We start from the raw sequence: 20,719 nt of genomic DNA, 5'->3' as shown, positions 1-20,719 counted from the left end.
TCTCTTATTCCCTGCATTTTGACCAGTTATGATTCTCTGTGTGTTAACTGGCAAGTTATTGAGGCCAAGAACCCATGGCTAGACAGCTCATAGGTTCTAGGGGACAGCTTTCTACTACAGGAGCATAGTATTAAACCAACTCCTAATGATTTATTGTTACACCTACAGATTAGTACATCTCAAACCTCACAAGAGAATCCGCATTATACAGTAGATGGCAATTAACACCATTGATTGTTTTTCCCTCCTGTATTTGAATGCTATTTCACTTGTAGAGAAATGGAGTTTGCCCTTCAAGTAGCTTCAAGTTAAGTGGCCTATGACTGCTCCCAGTGATGACAGCCAGCAGAAGTGATGCTGGTACATAGACCTTATTTTTAAGATAACAGGAACTCTTCCTGATGTTCCTGAAATACTCCCTCTGGGAGAAGCTGGCTATGGTGAAAGGCATCTGATTACTCTGAGCCCTCCATGCTATAAGGGATCCCATTGGATGCATGGGGAAAGAACAATATTAGCTTGCTCCAGATGCTTGAGTCATTTCAGCCCAGGAATCAGAGATGCAAACACATTTGGCCATTTCATCCCCAGCAAATGCTACCTGAGAGAGAACTGAAGTGCTACACATATGGCCCAAGGGGAGATGTCATAGTCATTTCTGGTCACTCAGGACAGCCCAGCATCATGGAGCAAAAGCAAACATCCCTTGTACTCTGTCCAAACTCCTGACCCACAAAACTGTGACCAAAGTACAGTGCCTGCTCTTTGTCTTGCTAATAAATTTTGATGTCGTAAAGGGATTGGCCACTTGCTTCTCCTTTTCTGATTTCACTGCCTTGACATTTGTTGCTGTAAAATCCGATTCCTGCACCATATTGTCCTTAACCAATGGAACCTCTTCACATCTCCTGCAAGTGTACATCTCACCTAGCTATCTCATCTTACCTACAAACCACTCTCCTAGGAAACCAATGTGGCCCCGAATGCCTTCCTATTTAACTGGTAAATAAGTTACACTAACTATAGAAAGCCCGTGGTTCCCAGAGCAAGTGGAGTAGCTGGCTCTCCATGACTACATGGACCAGACCTGTGTAACGGGTGCTCATTGTCAACGGTACCCCCTCAGATAAGCCATATCTCCATGTCTACATGTGCAGCCAAGCAGACCGGTGAGAACCAGTCTGTTATAAATGCTGCTTTGCTGTTTCTCTTGCCTCCTCTACTTGGCAGAGCCAGGTAGCAGCCAAAGTGAGATTTGCCCACTTGTATGTGCTCTAAAGACCTCTCATTTAGACCCCCATATTGTTTAAGGTATTAGAGGGGTGATTGTATACATCCCCAGATTACCAGTGACTAAGTTTCAAAGGCTCCTTTGAGTCACAACTCCCAGAATGTCAGGAACCATGAAAATATGCATAAAATGGCCTTGAGTATTAGAATGCTGGGGTTGGTGACAGATGTTCCTGAGGGGCTAAGGTATGGGTGACACCTGACAGACAAAGGCGCATTCTTTGATTCCTTTATCCACTTGTATCCACTTATAGACGTTGAAAATAGTACAACTGCATGTGGTGCCATTTATGCCAAATCTTCCTTAGAGTTTTCTGAACAGGCAGCGCTTCTCTGCCTAATCCTTACCTATCATCCATCCACTTGTTAGAAAGAGTTTTGGGTATCTGCTTTGTTACAGACACTATGCTACATGCTGAGGATAAGGGAGCAATAAACCCTAAATGCTTTCCCCCATCTTAGACCTTTCATAAAGTAGACCTTAGACAAATGTGTCTGAAAACCGTAGTCGGCCTTCAGGGTAAAAATGGGGAAGCATGACTCAGTGATGCCACTGATGAAAGGGAACAGGCCAGATAAAGGAATGAGAAGATAAAAACATCACACGAGAATAACTCATGAGTAGACAGCTAGAATAATCAATTAGGGGCTAGGATTTTCTCATGGGTCAGGGAGTAAATATTTTAGGCTTTGTGGGTCAAGTGGTCTCTATGGCAACTAATTAACTCACTATTACAGCATAAAAGTCCCCATAGAAATATGCAAACAGGAATGAATGTGTTCTCATAAAACTTTGTTTATATTAATCAATACTTTGGGCTAGATTTGGCCTGTGAGCTCTCCTTCATCCACCACAGTCTAGGTAGAGCAATGGCATAGATAAAATCCCGGGAGTAGAGGAAGATTAGGATGGGTATAGAGATTATTTATTGTTACTTATGTACTATGATCTTTTATTGAGGTTGAAGATGAGGATGCTGGTTACTTGGACAGAGATGAAGAGAGTCAGTGAATATGGAGAAAAAAAACATGAGTTCTATATATTTTGAAAGTTTAGAATAAGTTGTCCTTTTTTAAAAATTGGGTTAATTTTAGTTTTTGTTTAGCAAGGATATCATATAGGTCATGCCAGTCTCAATTTTGCAATATAGGTGAGGCTAGTCTTGAACTTTTGATCCTCCATGCTCAGTTTCTCAGTGCTGGAACTGTAGGCATATCTGGGAGGGCATGTAGAGGAGGGGAGATGGACATATAACTTACGCTAAAGATCTTTCAAAGAAGTCAGATGGAACCTTACTGCTGTAGAACACACACACACACACACACACACACACACACACACACACACGCACACACTCAAATATCAAAAGACTTTGAATATTGTTACCCTATAACCATTACAGGGTGGCATTGCCCCTATCAGATACTGCAGTCTAACAAATTAAAAGCTTAATGCCATAAGTGGTTTGTTGGCCAGTGAGGTCTCACAAACCCTCAGACATTATAGGCTGCTGTCTATGTTTTTTTTTTTTTTTGTTACCCTCTAGAACTTTACAATAAGAACCTCTCCTTGAAGACACCGTACACTAGAGTAATGGAACATGGAAACATCAAGTTGGTTCTGATGCAGAAACTTCATTCCTACTGGATAGATTACAGAGTGTTGGAAGGTGCTATGCATACTATCAGTGTAAAGTAATTGCCAGTATTACCCATCTGTGAAGTCTCTGATCTACAATAATTACTGGCCTGGCAAGAAATGCCTCTCTGTGCAATAGTGGCATGAATGTCATAGGAGTAACTACTTTTTGATTGACTTAAGATCCAATCCATAATATTAAATGCATATATGTCACCATTACCAGGGTTAGAAACTGCAGGTAGACAGGATCTATAACCTAGGGAAGAACCTTTCACTATTATCCTACTAAACAGATATAGAGTTAAACTAAATTATGATGATTAACCACTACACCCATAGATTACTGCATCTCCCAACCCTTGTCAGAGATTTCTTGTAGCCGTAGATGGTGACTCATACAGAACCCATACTAGTTAAGAGGCAAAGGATGGGAGACAATAGAATGTTCCTGTCTAAATTGCACATCCATAACATATCCCCTCTGGCCAAGCCTCAGAGATCATTGCAAAAGAGAGGCTGGAAGATTGTAAGAGTCAGAGGCACTTTGAGCCTCAGTTTCTGTAATCTGCCCCATACAAGTGCTTCTAATATTGTACAAAATGAGCCATTTGAAGTGCTTTGGCCACTAATTACTCACAAAACGTTAGCCAGTAGAATTATCTGTGTTTTTTAAATTTCCCAGCCTACAGCTTTGAGCTGAGGAGACAAAAAAAAAAAAATGATCTGTAAGACTTGGTTGATTCTGCTACCTAGCAACTACATATTTACATTTTCAGCATCTTTTCTTTATCCCTGATTACTGCAAGAAGCACTTTCTAAGTGCCCAGTTATAATTCAGGACCACCTGTGAAGTATGGAGGACTATTCTATTTTCTTCTGGAGATGCAGTGGCCTAGCATAAATTGTTAGCTTTGTCGCTTCACTGAAGTCCTTTTGAAAAGGTATTGGGAGGGAATGACTGTGCCAGCATACAGTGACGGTGACAGTCTGCCCATGACAAACTGTGGTTCACACTCCTGCAGTGGAAAGATGATGCTGTACAAGTCACAGAGCCTGTGAGGCCAGGATTCAGCACAAGGCAAGGGCACCTGGCTCTAGGATTATTCGGCTTTTCAAAAGAATAACCACCTTGAAATGTGAACTTAAGTTGGTCACAGATGTGAGCCCCACACCCATTTCTAATCCAACTACCTGTTCAGTCTTGTCTCAGGCCATATGCTTTTAGCAAAGTGCATTGGGCTCTGAGCCTGTGATGCTTCCGGCACATCTGAGCTGTTGTACCTTTTACCTGGGATAAGTTCTCTCTTATGTGGAGTTTAAATGAGCAGTTGCTAACTCAGGCAGAGTTAATTACCTGCTGAACCTCTGATTGGCGTTCCTGGGACATGATACATGCCTTTCCTCTATCACTTACCATATTTATTGAAACAAATCCACTTACAAGTCTCCTCATGGAGGAGACTAATATCCTTGAAGGCAGAGACCGTGTCTTATTTATCTTTACAATCCCTATAATATTTCCCCCTATAGTCGGCATTCGATGAATATTTAAAGGAACACCTCAGCTACTCCCATAATGAGAAGATGAAAAGGATAATTCAATTTGAGAAGGTTCTATTTGTGCAGAAATCAGATTGGGGACAGGGGGATGTATGTGGAAATTACAAGAAGACAAACCACTAATGACTATACAGTATACACAGCATTTCAATCCTTTGAATGAAACTATTGGACAGGGGCTAGAAGGGTCACAGCCCCCACACTACTCCCGATTCCATTAGTGACTTAATGAATGATCTGAGGAAAAGCCCTTCCCCCAGGACCAAATTCTCCACTTTTTAGTAAGAGAAGGTTGGATCAGACATGATCTCAGACACTTCTTAATTTTACTATTCATTGTGTTACATCCATTTTTGTTCAAAATTCTTCTGAGCAACTTGTCATAATCTAACTCCATACTGTTTGTGATGGACAATTTGTTCACTTCCTTAAGGGCTACTTACATTCCCATTTCTTTCTTCCAAAGAGCAAACAATTCCACCCAAACCCTGGGTTTCCAGGAGTTTAATAAGCGTGTCCTTTATCTGTCAGTCAAGTGGATGATTGCAAAATATTCAATAATCCCTGTAAAATATTCAATAAAACTGGAGGTGGCAAGCTTGTAACATTCAATTCTTCTCCCAGATTCAATTTAATCCTGGAGCAACCAGAAAAGATAATTGTTCCTGCACGGAATTTTTGCACTTCTCTTTTGCATTCCTCTGCATGAGGCTCTGTCGAGCTGTTGGTTTTTGCCCTGTGACTCATTGTTGCTTCACCTTGGAAATTTCCGCTCCTTCCATCCTGACTCTTAGGTTTTTTTCACTGTTCAGATAAACTGGAGAGGAAAATCCTACATGGTTGGGAGGGAACCCTCGAAAGGTGGATCCTTGGTTGTATTGACACATGCTAGCAGCCTTCAGGTCAAATACCCCTTGACAGCAATGTCCCTTTGAAACATCTACTCCAGGGAAAAGAGCAGTCAGAGCCTTCCCACCCAGAGAGCCTACAACTTTGTTATTATCAGAGACAACTTAGCAAATAAGGCACAAGGGCTTTGGCATCTGGCAGACCTTGGCTTTACCTTGAGCTAGTTAGTTTTAAACTTGAGCTTCATTTGAATCACCTGGAAGGCATATTGGCTATCTATCCCTAGGCACTACCCCAGCTGAAGGTGCTCCTTTAGAGACAGGGCTTTGAGACATTTTGCTTTAAATGGATGGCTCAATGTCTGTGGACCCTAGTTTGTTTTCTTTTGTTTATAAACTTGCAAATAAGTGAAAATATCTCATATAAAACTAACCAGACTCAAAGTCTATACAGCTCAGGTACTTCTATACAGTTAGAACAGACTTGAATTTCTTTGGCATAATAATGCCTATCTTACACAAGGCAGCCTAAAGGGACTATTTTGGCTAGGGGACAGAGGTGTCAGACCTATGTTTTAGGTCTAACTCTATCATTTAAGCGTATGAAGTTTTAGGAACTCTATTAATTTCTACTTTAAGGCCTTGTTTTTCTTGTCTTTAAACCATCAGTTTACAACATTTATTTAATCCTTTTAATATGTTAATGATGTTGAGAAATGTAATATTAAGTATTCAGCACTTAAATGAACGTATTATTTTCAAAGGATTTATCTATTCTTATTTTATGCATAGGAGTGTTTTACCTACATGCATGTATATGTACTGTAGGTATGTCTGATGCCTACAGAGGCCAGAAGAAGGCACTGGATCCCATGGAACAGGGCTCAGTGATGGCTGTAAGCCACCATGTGGGTATTGGGAACCGAACTCAGGTCCTCTGCAAGAGTGGCAAGTGTTTTTAACCTCTAAGCCATATTTTCAGCCACAATATCATTAGTTCTTGAGGGAAAATGATTACCATAAATTTGAACATTTTGTTTCTTTTTGATACTCCAGACCTGGAAGAGTAAATGATGTTATTGGCTGACACAGGCAGAGTAGCACATAGCTTGGTGGGCTTGGCATAAATGAGACATCAATCTTTCCTCCTCTTGTGTCTGAGAAGTCATTTTCACATAGGCCAAATATGCCAAACCTTGCTGGGACCATGGTATTTACAGTAGGCAGGCATGTGGTAGATCCTAGGACATTAATTCAGACATGTACAGTGTATTCTGGATGCCAGTTTGGAATCTAGTGTGAGGCAGATGACAGTTCCCTTAAGTCCTAGCCTGGAATAGAGGGTCATAGTTGGGAACTCAACTCCATGAACATTGGTCAATAAATAGAAGGGCCAACTGTTTTAAGCAGATTGACAACAGGTGTGTGTATTCTGGGGCCTGATGACTGAAGTGGAATTGCTGAGCTTGTAAGAAGACCTGGAAACTTCTGGAAACTTCAGTCTAACAGGTAAATAGGTGAGGTGAGGGTGATTGATTCCATTACCCTATCCAACAGCAGAGGGCAGACAAAGCCATCACTGGGCTACTAATTGGTACAAAGGTGAAAAAGCAGAAATAAAAGAATTGAAATTATAGTGACAGATTTCAGGTTCATAAAAGATGAAATTTACTCCGAGAAAAGAAGAAAGCTCTGGAATTAGAGACATCTTCGTATGGATCCCAATTCCATTATCTGTTCATTGACTCCTTCATTCATATAAATAAATTGTCAGTGAGTATCTGATGGGCCAGAGTGTTTTCTTATAAGAAACCAGAGAAGACCCAGGAACCATGCTTAGGATTTTAGGTTATCTTTATAACAATGATGATGTTATTTATAACATCAGGTAACAAGGGTACCAGTTCTACATAGCCATGCTGTTTGGGGTCTAGACAGGATATACAAAACTATTCAGCAAAATTCCAGACCCAGATAAGGTCCTCAGGGAGCTAACAGTCATAAGCATCACATACCATCAAGTCAATAGTTACCCCCAGAGAAGGCCAAGACTCATTTCTGTAGCCATGTCACCTCAGGGAGTTTACTACAGTCCCCTCCAAGTCCTGTTACATTTTAAAGTCCAATATATCTTTCCAATGTCAACTTCTCTAGTTATACAACAAGTTTCTAAAATAAATCAGGCTGCATTTTGACTGACGCTGCCTGCCACCTGCCCCATCTCTGCTCAACCAACCTATGACAGAGTCAAACTTGAGCATTCCATGACCTGTGTCCAATGAAACCCTTTTATGAGTTCTCTCTGTTGAGCTACAGGGATGTGCCTCAGGGTCCAGGAGCTACTCTTCTCATCAGGAGAAAACAGTTCCTGGGGCATTTCTGTTTGGGCTGAAATGAACCATGAGAAGATGACACGGGAATGCACAAGATGAAGAAGACATAAGCACAATATGCAGGGACAACAGCCGAAGAAACATCCAGAAAAGGAACAAAAGAATGTAGGGACAAATTATCAATATGTAAGGCAGCAAGATCAAAATCAGATTACTGAAGAAAAGGTTAGTGTATCTTTAAATGGAAAACAATGCTCATCTCTGTCCTTGAAGTGTACTCCTAGGTGTATTTTGATCACAAAGACAGGGGACGAGCCCTGGAGTCCTTTGTGTGGGTTGCTTCAACACAGCCATACAGTAAAGATGCTGACTGTCTGGACCTCTGTTCCTGCCCTGTTGTGAGCCAGGGGCCAGAAGCCATCCCTGCTCATTCATTTTTGTATCTTCTTGCAGATTGCTCTAGCACAGCAATAACGAAGATAGACCATCGGTGTAGAGTCTGGCTTTCCTAGGAAACTCCTAGAGGGACAATTCCTGCAGGACCTGTCTGTGAGAGTACTCACTGGGCAGGCGCAACTGACGCAAGCTATTGGATGAATAGAGGGGATGGGAGGAGACACAGTCTTCCCACTCTGCAGGACTCCTTTTGCCTTTGTATCTTTTCTTTTCCTCCCAGCTTCATGGTAGAGGTATTAATAAAGATTAAAGACAAAGACGTTCTGTTTGGAAAGGAGAATACGTGCTATTGGACACAGATTTCTTTGACAGTTCTTTAAACAATTTTAGGAAGATGTTTTAATATAGGAATGTATTAATCCACTATCAAGCAGGTTCAGTAACAAACATATGATCTGGACGGGGTCGCTGTGAGGCTGGACTTAGATGATCATGACGGAGCCCAGCACCTCACGACAATCTAACTGACCCCATGTCAGGACCCAGATGTAGGCATCCATGTTCAAGAGAGATGTGGTGGAAGCCATTGCTCACATTGTAGAAAATTAACCCACACTATCACTGAGGAATAGTGCTGTCTGTCTTTGAGAGTGCCAAAGAGCTCACTCAGTGAAGCTGGCAATTGTCAAACTACAAGGCATGGCTCTGGTTTGAGAGTAGAAAACTCCATTTGGCTCCTAATCTCATGTCTACTATTTCTGTGCCATGTGACTTTGGGCATATCTCCTTTTGTTCTCCTAAATTTGGTTTCCTCATTGTCAAAATAGAGGTAATATAGAATTTACAAAGTTTCGAGGACGCTTAAGAGCAGGATTTACACAAAGCAAAACATCCAGTGCATAGTAGGCACTCTCCCAAGTATCCTCCTTCTTGAGTGTTTGCTACCAGAAAGTTAAAAGACAGATCCATATTTAAAAATTAGTAACTGCTGCAGGCACCTGCATGTGCAGATACACATGCACAGACACACACTCATTCACACATGCAAATCAAAAATAATAGAATAAATCTATTTACTTGTGATATGAGTTCCCAATTTTTAACTACTTTTCTCAGACTACTCATGATTTAGCAGAGTACTTAATGGTCCAATATATGATGATGTCCGTATGGTCTAGTCTGCATATTTAGATTCAAGTATGATATAATTATATTATGGTGTTCCACTGGCTTGACTTTGTTTTTATTTATAATTTTCTGATCTTAATTTTTTTATTATTGTTTTATCATGAGTGCTCGTGTTGAGTATATTCCTAAATTCTTGGTTGAACTGGGTAAATAGGCTTTAACTGATATAAGGGCAAATGTGTCCTGATTCTGACTTGTCTAAGGGTAGGTATTCTGGATCTCAGTTTCCCTACATGTAGTCTAGGCACAATATTAAACCTATGAGCTATCTATGACATGAAAATAAGGGTCTACTGTTGAAATATGTCACACAACTAGAAATATTTATCGGGAGGCTGGAGAGATGGCTCAGTGGTTAAAAGTGCTTGCCTGCTTGCTGCTCTACAAAGGACTTGAGTTTGTTTTTCAGTGTCCAAATCAGGTGGTTCACAATCTTCTGTAATTCTATCTCTGAGTGAGTGCTAACTAATGGTAGCCAGTAAAAATGGAGTTAAATGTTAAGGTGGACAGCCAGGACCCTGTGTCCTAGGGATTCAACTGCGATTTGTTTTGAAGCATTTTGTTTAGTCTGAAAATGAGCAAGGGAAAGGCATAAATACAGACGATAAAGAAGCAGACATAAGCATGATGTGTAAGGAGTATACTTGAAGAAAGACCCAGAAAACAATCCCAGTGAGCAAAAGATCACAGGAAAAAAATTACAAGTATTCAAGGCAGCCAAGATCAAAATCAGATTACCTAATAAAAAGCCAGCTTTTCTTTAAATGGAAAACAATGTGTATTGTTTGTCCTTGAAATGTGACATGCACAGCTTTTAAAAGAATGCCTAAGCACTCCACCACAACAGCCCATATCTGACAGAGCTCTATCACCCTACTGCCCCAGAGGTCATTGTTCCTATACAACATTGGGAGGCTTGATTGAATAGATGTTGCCAAACATAGCAGTCACTGGTAATAGATAAGACCAGAAACCAGACCTAAGCAGGAAGAGGCAGAATTTGAATAAAGGTAGGGCCCACCTGCTCAATAATGGAATAATTGCCCAAGGCATGTCCTTCTATAATCTTTCCCGATGTAAGGAATGTTTTCCTGCCCTCCCTCTCTCTGCACTGCTTCAGAATTTGCACATAATCTCAGTCACTCTTAAAGATGCCGATTCAGAAGCCAGACAGCCACTTCCCTAATGTCACGAAAATAGATTCAATTTTACATACATCAGGGTGATTTTAGAAGCAATTTTTACATCTCTAGTGTAAGCATTACTTACATTTTTTCCCCCTTCAAATCTCATCTCAGTGGTCCCACAGGGCATTTTAAATGTTACCTGATGCATTTTAGGGCACTGAAAAAAAATCTCCAGAGTATGTTTATAGCTGCAGCTTGAAGACACTAGATGCGTAGAAAGAATTCTAAAATATTTAGTGATTCAAACAAATGCATGATTTTATAATAATTGAATATAACCAGTCAATTGAAATTTTTTTCTGTCTTTAAAAAGAAATATCTATAAAATAAATATCTATATACAGATACATAGGAGTGTATATGGCTTTATATGTGCATGAGTATATAGATATAAGATATGGACAGCAGACATATCTGATTGTTTCAGAAGACTAGCTTTGACCTTTAAAACATCCCAGCAGACCTCACTGAATGTTCTTACCCTTTCTTTTTCATTAGTGAAGAAGTGTTTTTATCTTGAGGGTCTAACTTTTCATCCACAATGAAAACAGTGGTTGTATTTCTCTTTGAAATCCAAGGAATCAGTGTGACCTAGGTTGTTTTCCCATATGACTGGCAAGCTCCAGACTAAAGACCTGCAATTTCAGGGTCACAGTGATTGTCACGCTTGCTGGATCATAATCTTTCAGCATCTGATGTCTTCCTGGGGAACTCTTATGACAGGGAAAAAGTGTGCACACAAGGCTGGGATGTGCAGGAGAGTTTTGGTTTGAATAACTGAAACTAGTATCATTTTAAAGGCTAAACTTGCAATGCTCAAAGTTGAAGAGCCAGGGACAGTTCAGTGAAGTTCAGGATCCACCTTTCTTCAAGTACACACCAAGGTCATTCCCTAGCCAGCTCCTCTGTGCTTCCCCGGTTCTGTGTCTTCCTCCCCTTCCTGAATCCTGCCAAATATACAAATACAGGTAATTCACCCAGATTAAGGACAGGAATAGGCCATGTGTAGGGTTAGACAGACCATAGACTATCTCTTATCTTTAAGGAGAGGCAAAATTTAAAATTTGTTCAGAAGATTGTCAGTATATTTTTAGATTTTTTGTCTTCAAAGCATTATTCAACCTTAAGTTGTATTCAAATTTACATGGTCAATAGGAGCAGAGTGATATCATGTAGCTATTGATAAAGTTTAGAGCAGTAAACAATACCACTGTATTGTATATCTTTTTTCTAAAATGATTAACCTAAATGAAATCTGATGGAAAATCAGACAACTCTGGCTCATGGATCACTCTATAGAACAACAACCTCAGACTTTAAAAAAAAAATGTCAGATTCCTGGAAGGAAAAATAATGTCAGGAGACTTTAGAAAAACCAAATGGAAATGAGCACCTTGGTTGGATTTTGATTTACAGCAAAAGATCCAGCATATTCTGGGGACACACAGGAACTTTAAATGTGGACTTGCATCTTCAATATCATTGGAACGACGTCTTAGTTCTTACAGAAGACTAATTCTGTTGTGGTATGATGAAGAGCTGTTTTACATCATAGGAGCCACATACCCAAATCTCTAGAGATGGAATGTTCTAGAAACCTCAACTTCTAAATAGCTCAGAAAATTCTGTTCAGTGAGAGAAAGTGCAACCAGATGTCAATATTGAAAAAAATATTACCCATCGGTGAATACAGTTAAAGGATGAGTATTCTTTTCTTCTCAGCCTTTTTTGGGTGGTATGATAGATTTAAACTAATCTTTGCTCCCAAAGACAATACTTCTCCATTTGAACATAGTCATTGCTATTCTCAAAGTTCTGAGTACTTAACTAGGGTATCTCTAAGAACTGTCTGGATAGCATTACAAAATCCATCACCCCCAGTCCCTGTCCTATCTCTCATCCATCATTTTGCTTGGAAAACTTTTCAAATTTTATGCTGTACTCTAGTTTAGGGATCTTGAATCCTTGAGAAATGATCTATATAATGATGGAAACTTGAGTCAAACGTATCTCACCCACCAAATAAGATCAGCCCTACTAAGTGTCTCTCAGGCTGATGGTAGATATGAACCCAGTGTGCCTGCATCATAGATGGTGCAATGTTTATATTGATTTCCTTTATCCTCTTGTGCTCTCATCACTCTGCATCTCTCAGACAGACCATATCGAAAGTGATCTTTATGAAATATGGTTTCTTTTGTCTATAATGTACAAGATATATGGTGAAAATTTACTATCTTAGTATCAAATCTAGGAAAGAACTAGCTTATAGCATGGTTGAAAGAACATAAGGAAGTTTTCTTAAGCCTGGTCACCATAGGCTTATAACTACCCAGCTATGGAGTTCTTCTTTGGATGGGCCAACCATGGAATTTAAACTACTTATATTAGCCAAGGACACATTATTAACTCTGTGTGAAGATGAAGATAGTCTTGGCCTAGTAAAACTTTGCTTGGGAACACAGTTTCCACTTAGAACATGGAACCCAACAGTTTTGTGATTTTTAGAGATTGTTTCCTTAAACCTCAGTTTCTGAAATATTAGGGACAGAGACAAAGACATTCTACGACTCATCTATATTACACAGGAAATGTGAAATAGCTTTGAAAACTGTCAGCCAGTAAGTTCAGTACAGAATGCTGTTTTTTTTTTTTTTTTTTTTTTGGCTTAAAGTCATCTCCTCCTTTCCTCTTCCTCTTCTTCCTCCTCCTTCTTAGTAACTATACTTATTTTTAACTACCTGACCTGACTATTTAGGATGACTTGCTCCCATTCTACCTGCTTAGGCATAGATTCTAGTTGTTTTTTTTTTTGGTATATATGGTTTATAGATATGTGCATATATTTGCATATGTGTACATGCATATGTATATGAATATCAGCGGTTAATATAACTACCTCAATCATTCCTTACCTTATTTTTGAGACATGGTGTCTCATAAGACTTGGAGCTCAATGATTAGGCTAGACTGACTGTCCAGCAAACCCTATGAAATCACCCTGTCTCCACTTCCCTAGTGTTCAGCTTATTGGTACATGCTACCCTGACTAACTTTTTCTTTGTGTCCTGGGGATTCAGACTCAGGTCTTCATGCTCATGTGACAAGTTTATTGGTTGAATTACACCCCCAGTCCCATGTTCTTAAATATGCCTTTTACATCAGGTTGGGCTACCCTAAAGTTTTGCCAGGGAAAACACTCTTCATCTGATATCTCAGGAAAGCATTCTGATTTTACGATTTACTAGACTTGGTCATTGTAAGTGATCCACAGGAGAGGCACCTGGACCAAAATTGTCTATGGATACTCCATTCACCTTAGTTGGCTTGACTTACTGAATCCATTAACGTCCTGAGAGCTGGAGGAAAAGCCTTCATCATTGCGGTTGGTGCTGAGCTTGGTGGTAGGCTTGTCAGTCGAGGCCACAGGACCCATCTCCCTCTGGGCTCCACTCTGGGTCTCCTTCTGCTTCTTAGCCAGCTTCCTTTGGGACATGTGCAAGGGAAAAATCACGGTCAGATGGTTCTAGTTGCATTAGAGGCCTGGGAATGTAGGTTGGTCTCTTTTCCCATGCCCCATTCTCAACACCATATTTAGTTCATTCAATAAAAGCAGAGTCAAGGCTGGCTCTCTAATATCAGGGTCAAGTAAACAGAAGCCATTCTATTCTGAAACTGGAAATTATTTCATTTAGTAGGAAATATGCAATTTAAGTTGTTTTCTCCATAAATGAGCATGTTATATAATTGAACTTATAATGGGAAATCAGAGAGACTCTATTATATATACATCACCCACTTTCTTAGAGGGAGGAAAAGGTCAGGATGCTCCTTCTGTTTTCATGCAACTAAATACTCCCTCCCTCCAAAGTCCCTATTCTATCTCTTCTGTTTTAATTATACCAAGAGATAGCGACTTTTATTCCTCACTAGGGAACTAAAAGGTCAAAGGCTTTTTTATGGACCTAACAATTTATTTTGCTTACATTTTAACTGATAAGGCTTAGGTATTTCATAAGAGATACAGTTCAGCTTTCCTTAGAGGCTGACTAATGAAAGAACCCACTCAGAGCAGTAGACCGAAGTAAGGGTTGATGGTTGGTGAGGGTAAAGGTTAGTCTCTTAGCTCAAAGAAAGATAAGCCAGAGTTGGACCCGATTCATAGACATTTCTATAGGAGCAACAGTCCTAGAGAACCATGGAAGCCTTTAATAATAATAATAATAATAATAATACGTTAGAAGTATTTCTCAAAGTTTAGTGTAAATCTGAATTACCTGAAGATGTAGTCACCAAGATCCCCTAGTAGTCCTGACACCAACTACTGAGGCTAAACCTCTTTTGGCATTAGACAGACATGGCTTCATAGCCTACCTCTGTTGCCTGCCTGGTGCAGGTTTACTGTTCTTGTCCATTGAACTCTTCTACACAAGGAGGATTAGCCTCATACAGACTAAGGATTAAATGAGGCAGCACATGTAATACACAGAGCACAGTACGGAGCACATACATGACAGCAAGCACATGGAAAATGCTATGAAATCCTTGCTGATTCAGCTGATCACATTCTAATGTCTTAACCCCCTCCCAGCAGTTCCACTGTGGAATTCCACCTGTCTTTGAATTATACCAAGTGACAGTGACTTTGATTCCTCACCGGGGAACTAAAAAGGTCAAAGGCCTCTTCTTTTATGGATTAAAAAATCTATTTCACTTAAATTTAAAATGATGGGGCTTAGATATATCACAAAAGATAAAAATATGATGACCCTTCCTTGCATGTGGTCCCTATGGGTTTTCCCAACATACATATATCTGAATATAGTCATTATGTTCCTGGCAGATGGAAAGCTATAGGGTAAATAAATCTTTCAAGGATAAACTTCTCTGAGTGTACTGCTCTAGTCTTCACAGAACCTGCCTTTAACTTTAACCTTTGCCATTTTTGTTTCAGCCTGGAAATAACAAACATCCTAAAGAGGGGAAACTAACCATAACATAGAAACTATGTCCTAATCATGAGATAGTTCATTTCAAGAGGTAATGACATCTCACTTCCATAAGGAGCACCAAAAGAAACAAAAAATCTGGATGGAGAAGTATTTTAGAAGGATTTATCTGGGACTAACTCCCAATTGACAGCCTCCTCCTAAGAATATGGGTCTAATATGTAGGTATAGACTATATAGAATGGCAGATGGCACTTTCAAATGAAGATAATTTGAGAAGTCTTTATTTATAAAAAGGACTGTTAAAAAATGTCATCGGGGATAGAAAGGTGATGTAACATAGAGACAAGACACCTTGTTTCCCACCTACGAGCCCAGAGAAACAAGCAGGTGAAGATCTAACCAGAACCCCCAGTGAAAGAGCTGAAAAGAAAAATCCAGAAAGGGCAGATGTTTTTTTCCTGAAGGGTCTAGTCAGTCCTAGAAGAACACACAGAAGAAATTGTGGGCCACAATACCCTGACTCCTCTTTTGCCATCCTCTGAATTCCTAGAGCAGCTCTCATTAAAAGCTTCAGGTGTTAAAGGACTCCTCTGAGGGAGTCCTTGAAAAACACATTTCTGCCGCAGAAAACATGGCAGAGAAAAGGGCAGAGTGAACCTGGATCCAGGAATCTGGGCAGAGAAGAAAAAAGCTTTTATAATTCCTCATTTGGCCACAATCTGAAGATCCATGCAGCCTAAAGTGGAATTCTTCATTTATTTTATTCCTAAAAATTGGCCTGGGGAAGGAATTGCACTCAAGAAAAGAAACACATTTTTTGGTCATTCATGGTTTGGCCACAGGCAGACTGTTGTATGAGTAGAACTACTTCAGGTAGACAGTGAAATGACAAGAAATCAGGCCTTGCTCAGCCTGGCTCTTTCTACCATCATCAGTCAATCAACAGGCAAGGAGAAGAGCGACATAAGACAAATGAACAATTTTGCAGCTGATGGCATTCAAAATTTTATTCTTCATCCATTATCAAAAAGCAGTGTGTTTAAAAATGTATATGTGACCTTCTTAATCATAAATCTGAAAGGATATACAGCAGATATTTTGCCTCCATCTAAGCTTGCTCACATTGCCCCAGCAGGAAATAAAAGGAAATCTGATAAGAGAATTAACTTGAGAACTACAAATGAGTATGAATCAGAGGCTTTAATATTTCCTTCGGGGCAGAACTTCCAGCCAATCTCATTCCATTCAGGGTAAAATAATATAGTGAGAGTTGTCTTCAACACAAATCATCGGCCTCCAAAGGAATAATAATATCCAAAAGAGGTCTCACTGCTTCTTAGAAAAATGACATTTTATAGAAATATTTGGGTTGAGCCAAATACCTATATAAAAAAAGAAAAGAAAAAAAAAGGAAAGCCTGAACCTCTCCAAAGCATGGAGGTATTTAAAAACTAAGCTATAAATATCAGCTATATAACATCTATATTAGCTACCTTTACATAAAAAAAAAATTCCAGAGACAATGAACTTCTTAAGAGAAAAGGTTCCTTACTAGTCGTTGACTGGGTGACCCCACTTGCTTCATTGACTCTAACAAGGGCTGCAGATTTTATATGTACATAGCAGGCAGAGCAAACTGCTCAGGACAAGAGCCAGGAAGCAAAATGATTTGCATAAGCTGAGGTCTTAAATGTCCTCCTTTGACTTAAGGACCTCCGCTAAGCCTTACAGTTCCACAGCTCCTCATAGCACTGCACTCTGGAATCCAGGACCTAACACACAATCTTTTGGGGTTGGGATGGGTTCCTCTAAACCATAGCAGTATCCAGGGTATGTAGCCCATGGCTGAAATCTCCTGCTTGTTTTGGTGATAGGAGTCCTGTGTGAGTGTTTTGGTAATGGAAATCCTATATGAATGTTTTGGCAGTAAACATAGCCCTAAAGGTGGAAATGGAAGAGGCACAGAGAAAAAAAAAACAAACAAACTCAAAGCTAGAGATCTATCTCTATCCTTTGGAATTCAAAATTTAAAAATGAAAACTAATACCGGTAACAGGGAAAAAATGGTATTTCTTGTCATTACTAAAGAATTCAACTTATCTTTCCCTCTTTTATTTTTTCACTTCTAGAGAAAACTCAAATCTGAAAATACCCAAGATCTTTAAAATGTGGACTGGGCTTCAGCTTAGCCCCCCCCCCCATCCATATCTCCTAGCAAACTGGAACTATGTCCCCCTACCCCATTGCTCAACACTCTTGGCCTGGATGTTTTCTTATTCCTTTCCACTGGGCATCTCTCTTCATCCTTCAAGTTGAAAGTCATTCCAATGTCAGACCTTCTCTGAGGCTTCTTGCTGCTCCACTAACAGAACTGTTATTTTCTCCTCTCGGGCTGACTCATTCTTTGAACAGACATTTGAGCACATATATGTATCAGGCTCTGTTAAGTGTAAAGAGAGCCTTGTCTTCTTCACCTTGACCCTTTACAAACCCAGAGATAAATGACAAAGACAAGCCTTAAATAGGTAAGTGCAGACATAGAGACTTACAGAGATGCAGAATGCAGAGAAGAAATATTTGGTGCTATGAGAACATTAACCCTTGGTTTGAACTCTGGCTGGAGACCAGGTAACATATGGACATCATATCAGCTAAGCCCACATGACTCCTGTGTTAGTCACTCAACTCACCCACCAGGAAGCACCTCTTGGGAGAAGGGCTTTTCACTCCCGGTACCCACTCCAATTCCTTGCCGAGGATCTGATCATAGTCCACACTTGAAAAATTTGTTGCACAGATTTCCATTTAAAAAGTCTGAGATTTGAAGTGTAGAAAAGATGGTTATCCTGCTCTAAGTGCAAATTATAACGACGTCAAAAGTAGATAAGTACAGGTAAAGAGAGGGGAACCCTGCATGGCATCAGTTTGTGCCTCGGACTATTTTGGGTAGATAGCTCAGCATTTTATTCTTGTAATATTTGCAGAATTAGTGGAATATTCACAGAAGTCTGTTTGTTTGTGTTGTTTGTTGTTGTAAACTTTAGGTCCCGCAGACTATCCCAAGTCACAGAACATTCAAAATAAAACAAAACACCCAAAACATCATAAAATAGTCATGACTCCTGGGGTGGTCCTCTCATTAATTAAGGTCTAAGATATTCAGGGCCTTTAACACTCAAGTACATGTGACGTTTCTGAACTTGCAAATATTTCTCTATTGGGTTTGTGATTCTTGTCAATTAGGTTACAGGATTTCACCAGCAGGGGGTACCAAAAGCTGAAGAAAAGAGAACACACAGAAAGTAGCCTGTGGATTTCTCTGCAGAACACTCCTAAAGCTGGAGAATGTTTCAAGACAGTAATCTGAACCAACTAAAAAAGCACTCTCTCCTGTTGTAGACTTCTTCAATCCTTTTCTTAAAATAATTTTCTTCCCCATTGTTCATGAGGTTTTTGGATAAGTCATTAATATGAACTTACTTTATGCCTGTGGCTGCTAGACATGATACTGAAACAAACTGACTGAAACAAAACAGACAGGAGTCCATTCCAGTTCCTGCTGGGGATATGAGGATCCCCACTGCTGGAAGATCAAGCACAGACTGGAAACTTTCTTGAAATAGAGGCCATGAGGAATTTTATACCACTCTCACTCCTCCCCTGTCTCTTCTTCTCTTCGAACAGGAGCATACAGTATCCAGATTATTACCGGAAATCTTGGCAGTTCCATTTTAAAGACTTTTCCTGGAAATGACCAGCCATGTACACTCTCCTGGGCAGACAGTGGCCAGGCACTTTTTCCTTCCTAGAGGGCTTTGTCTCTGACTCACCCTTCAATAGCATCTTTGGGCAGACTATCTTGGTAACTCTCAGAGATTTGAACCTTAAAGCAAGAATGTATTAAAGCCCATAGAATGTGTGTGTGTGTGTGTGTGTGTGTGTGTGTGTGTGTGTGTGTGTGAGAGAGAGAGAGAGAGAGAGAGAGAGAACATAAAGGTGGCTATAAACCAATTAAAAGTAAGCCTTCTTCACGCACTTTATTGACAGAGTGTACAGCAATACATGACTGATTCTCTATCTATGATTTCCCCTTACAACAGAAAGAGTACTACACTAGTCTCCCACTTCATAGAAGAGACTCCCTCTTACTAAGCCTGGATAGAGGGTTCTTAGTCAAGGCACACAGTACACAGGTAGGAGTCACAGAACCTAGTTCCTGCTTCCCACTTTTAAACTCAGACACCTGTTCCAATATTCTCCTACCTCTCTTCTAGGGAAGGGATTAGAGATGCAAATTAGATGACACTAGCCTATGCTGAGGAAACCACATACTTTGATGGCAGGACACTGAGAAACCAAGCTGAAAGTGAACTCAGTTTCCTTCCTGCTGCCAGCTTTCATATAATGCCAGAAGGAAAAGCTGGCTGCCTGCTGGAGGATAAAAGCTAGCAATAGTTTTACCCAGCTGTGAACCCTCCGAGCTGCAATACTAACGTACCAGGGAATATGTGGCCACCGGTGTAGTAGTGATGACTGATAGAGGGCTGGCTGGCAGCTGTCCGGTTGACGCTGAGGTTTGGTGCAAGGAAAGAACTCATGCCCAGCCCTGTAAACCTGATCACCAGCCCATGAGAAGGAGGGTGGAGGCCACAGGGTGAACATACTGCTGATTTGCTGCACAGACAAGGTGGCAAATTGTCCTCTAAATACTTATGTTTACATACATAGACCTGTGCTTCTTCTAGTCTTGGTCAGAGAGGCTTCTGTTGAAAGTGGCAACAATTAATGCAGAGACTCATAAAGCATCAAAGTGGACCAAAGCAATGAGAACAGCTGAGTACTGAGTGTTCATCCCTAGCTGACGTATCCATTCCGCCTTCTCCAAGGCTTAGAGAGCATCACTGAAGAGGAACAGAAAGAGCCCAAAGATGGGAAGGAGAGTTATGAAACGCTGTCTTCTGAACATGACGTAATTGTTGCATCCATGAACAGTGATTGCCTGGACTCAGCCTGCTCAACAATGAGCCCCTCAACATTCTGGCATGGGAGGGAATACAGTGCACGAGGCCCCATTCCTCTCTGAGGAGTGAGAGGCAGTAAATAGTTGTGGGGAGAGAGGAAGTCCTATTCCTCAATGGTGTACGCATTGGTCAAGTGTTCTTCCCCAAGTAAATAAAGCGCTACCCATCCTCATGCAAGCCAGCCATTAAAAGTAATGGATGCGAGTAGGAGAGGAACTTATTCCAAAGAAGTAGTGGTTTGGCAGGAGGGGGAAGAGGTAAGAGAGGGTGATGGTATGGGTAAGCCATATAAATACACACAC

General features: G+C 40.3%; 1 protein-coding gene across 1 annotated transcript in view; it reads right to left on the bottom strand.

The window, feature by feature from the left end:
* LOC114638329 (receptor-type tyrosine-protein phosphatase T) overlaps nucleotides 1-20,719 on the bottom strand; it is a gene marked incomplete at its 5' end in the record, with an annotated part of 162,875 nt that overhangs the window by 107,964 nt on the left and 34,192 nt on the right. Inside the window, one exon of the mRNA XM_028786753.1 lies at nucleotides 13,781-13,929. Within this exon, the coding sequence (XP_028642586.1) occupies nucleotides 13,781-13,929 (149 nt within the window). The remainder of the gene's footprint in view (nucleotides 1-13,780; nucleotides 13,930-20,719) is intronic.

Source organism: Grammomys surdaster, unplaced genomic scaffold (assembly GCF_004785775.1).
Source record: "Grammomys surdaster isolate TR1022 unplaced genomic scaffold, NIH_TR_1.0 125574, whole genome shotgun sequence".
NCBI classification, from domain to species: Eukaryota; Metazoa; Chordata; class Mammalia; order Rodentia; family Muridae; genus Grammomys; species Grammomys surdaster.
The sequence above is the reverse complement of the archived record's forward strand: the minus strand, read 5'-3'. Positions and strand labels throughout refer to the sequence as shown.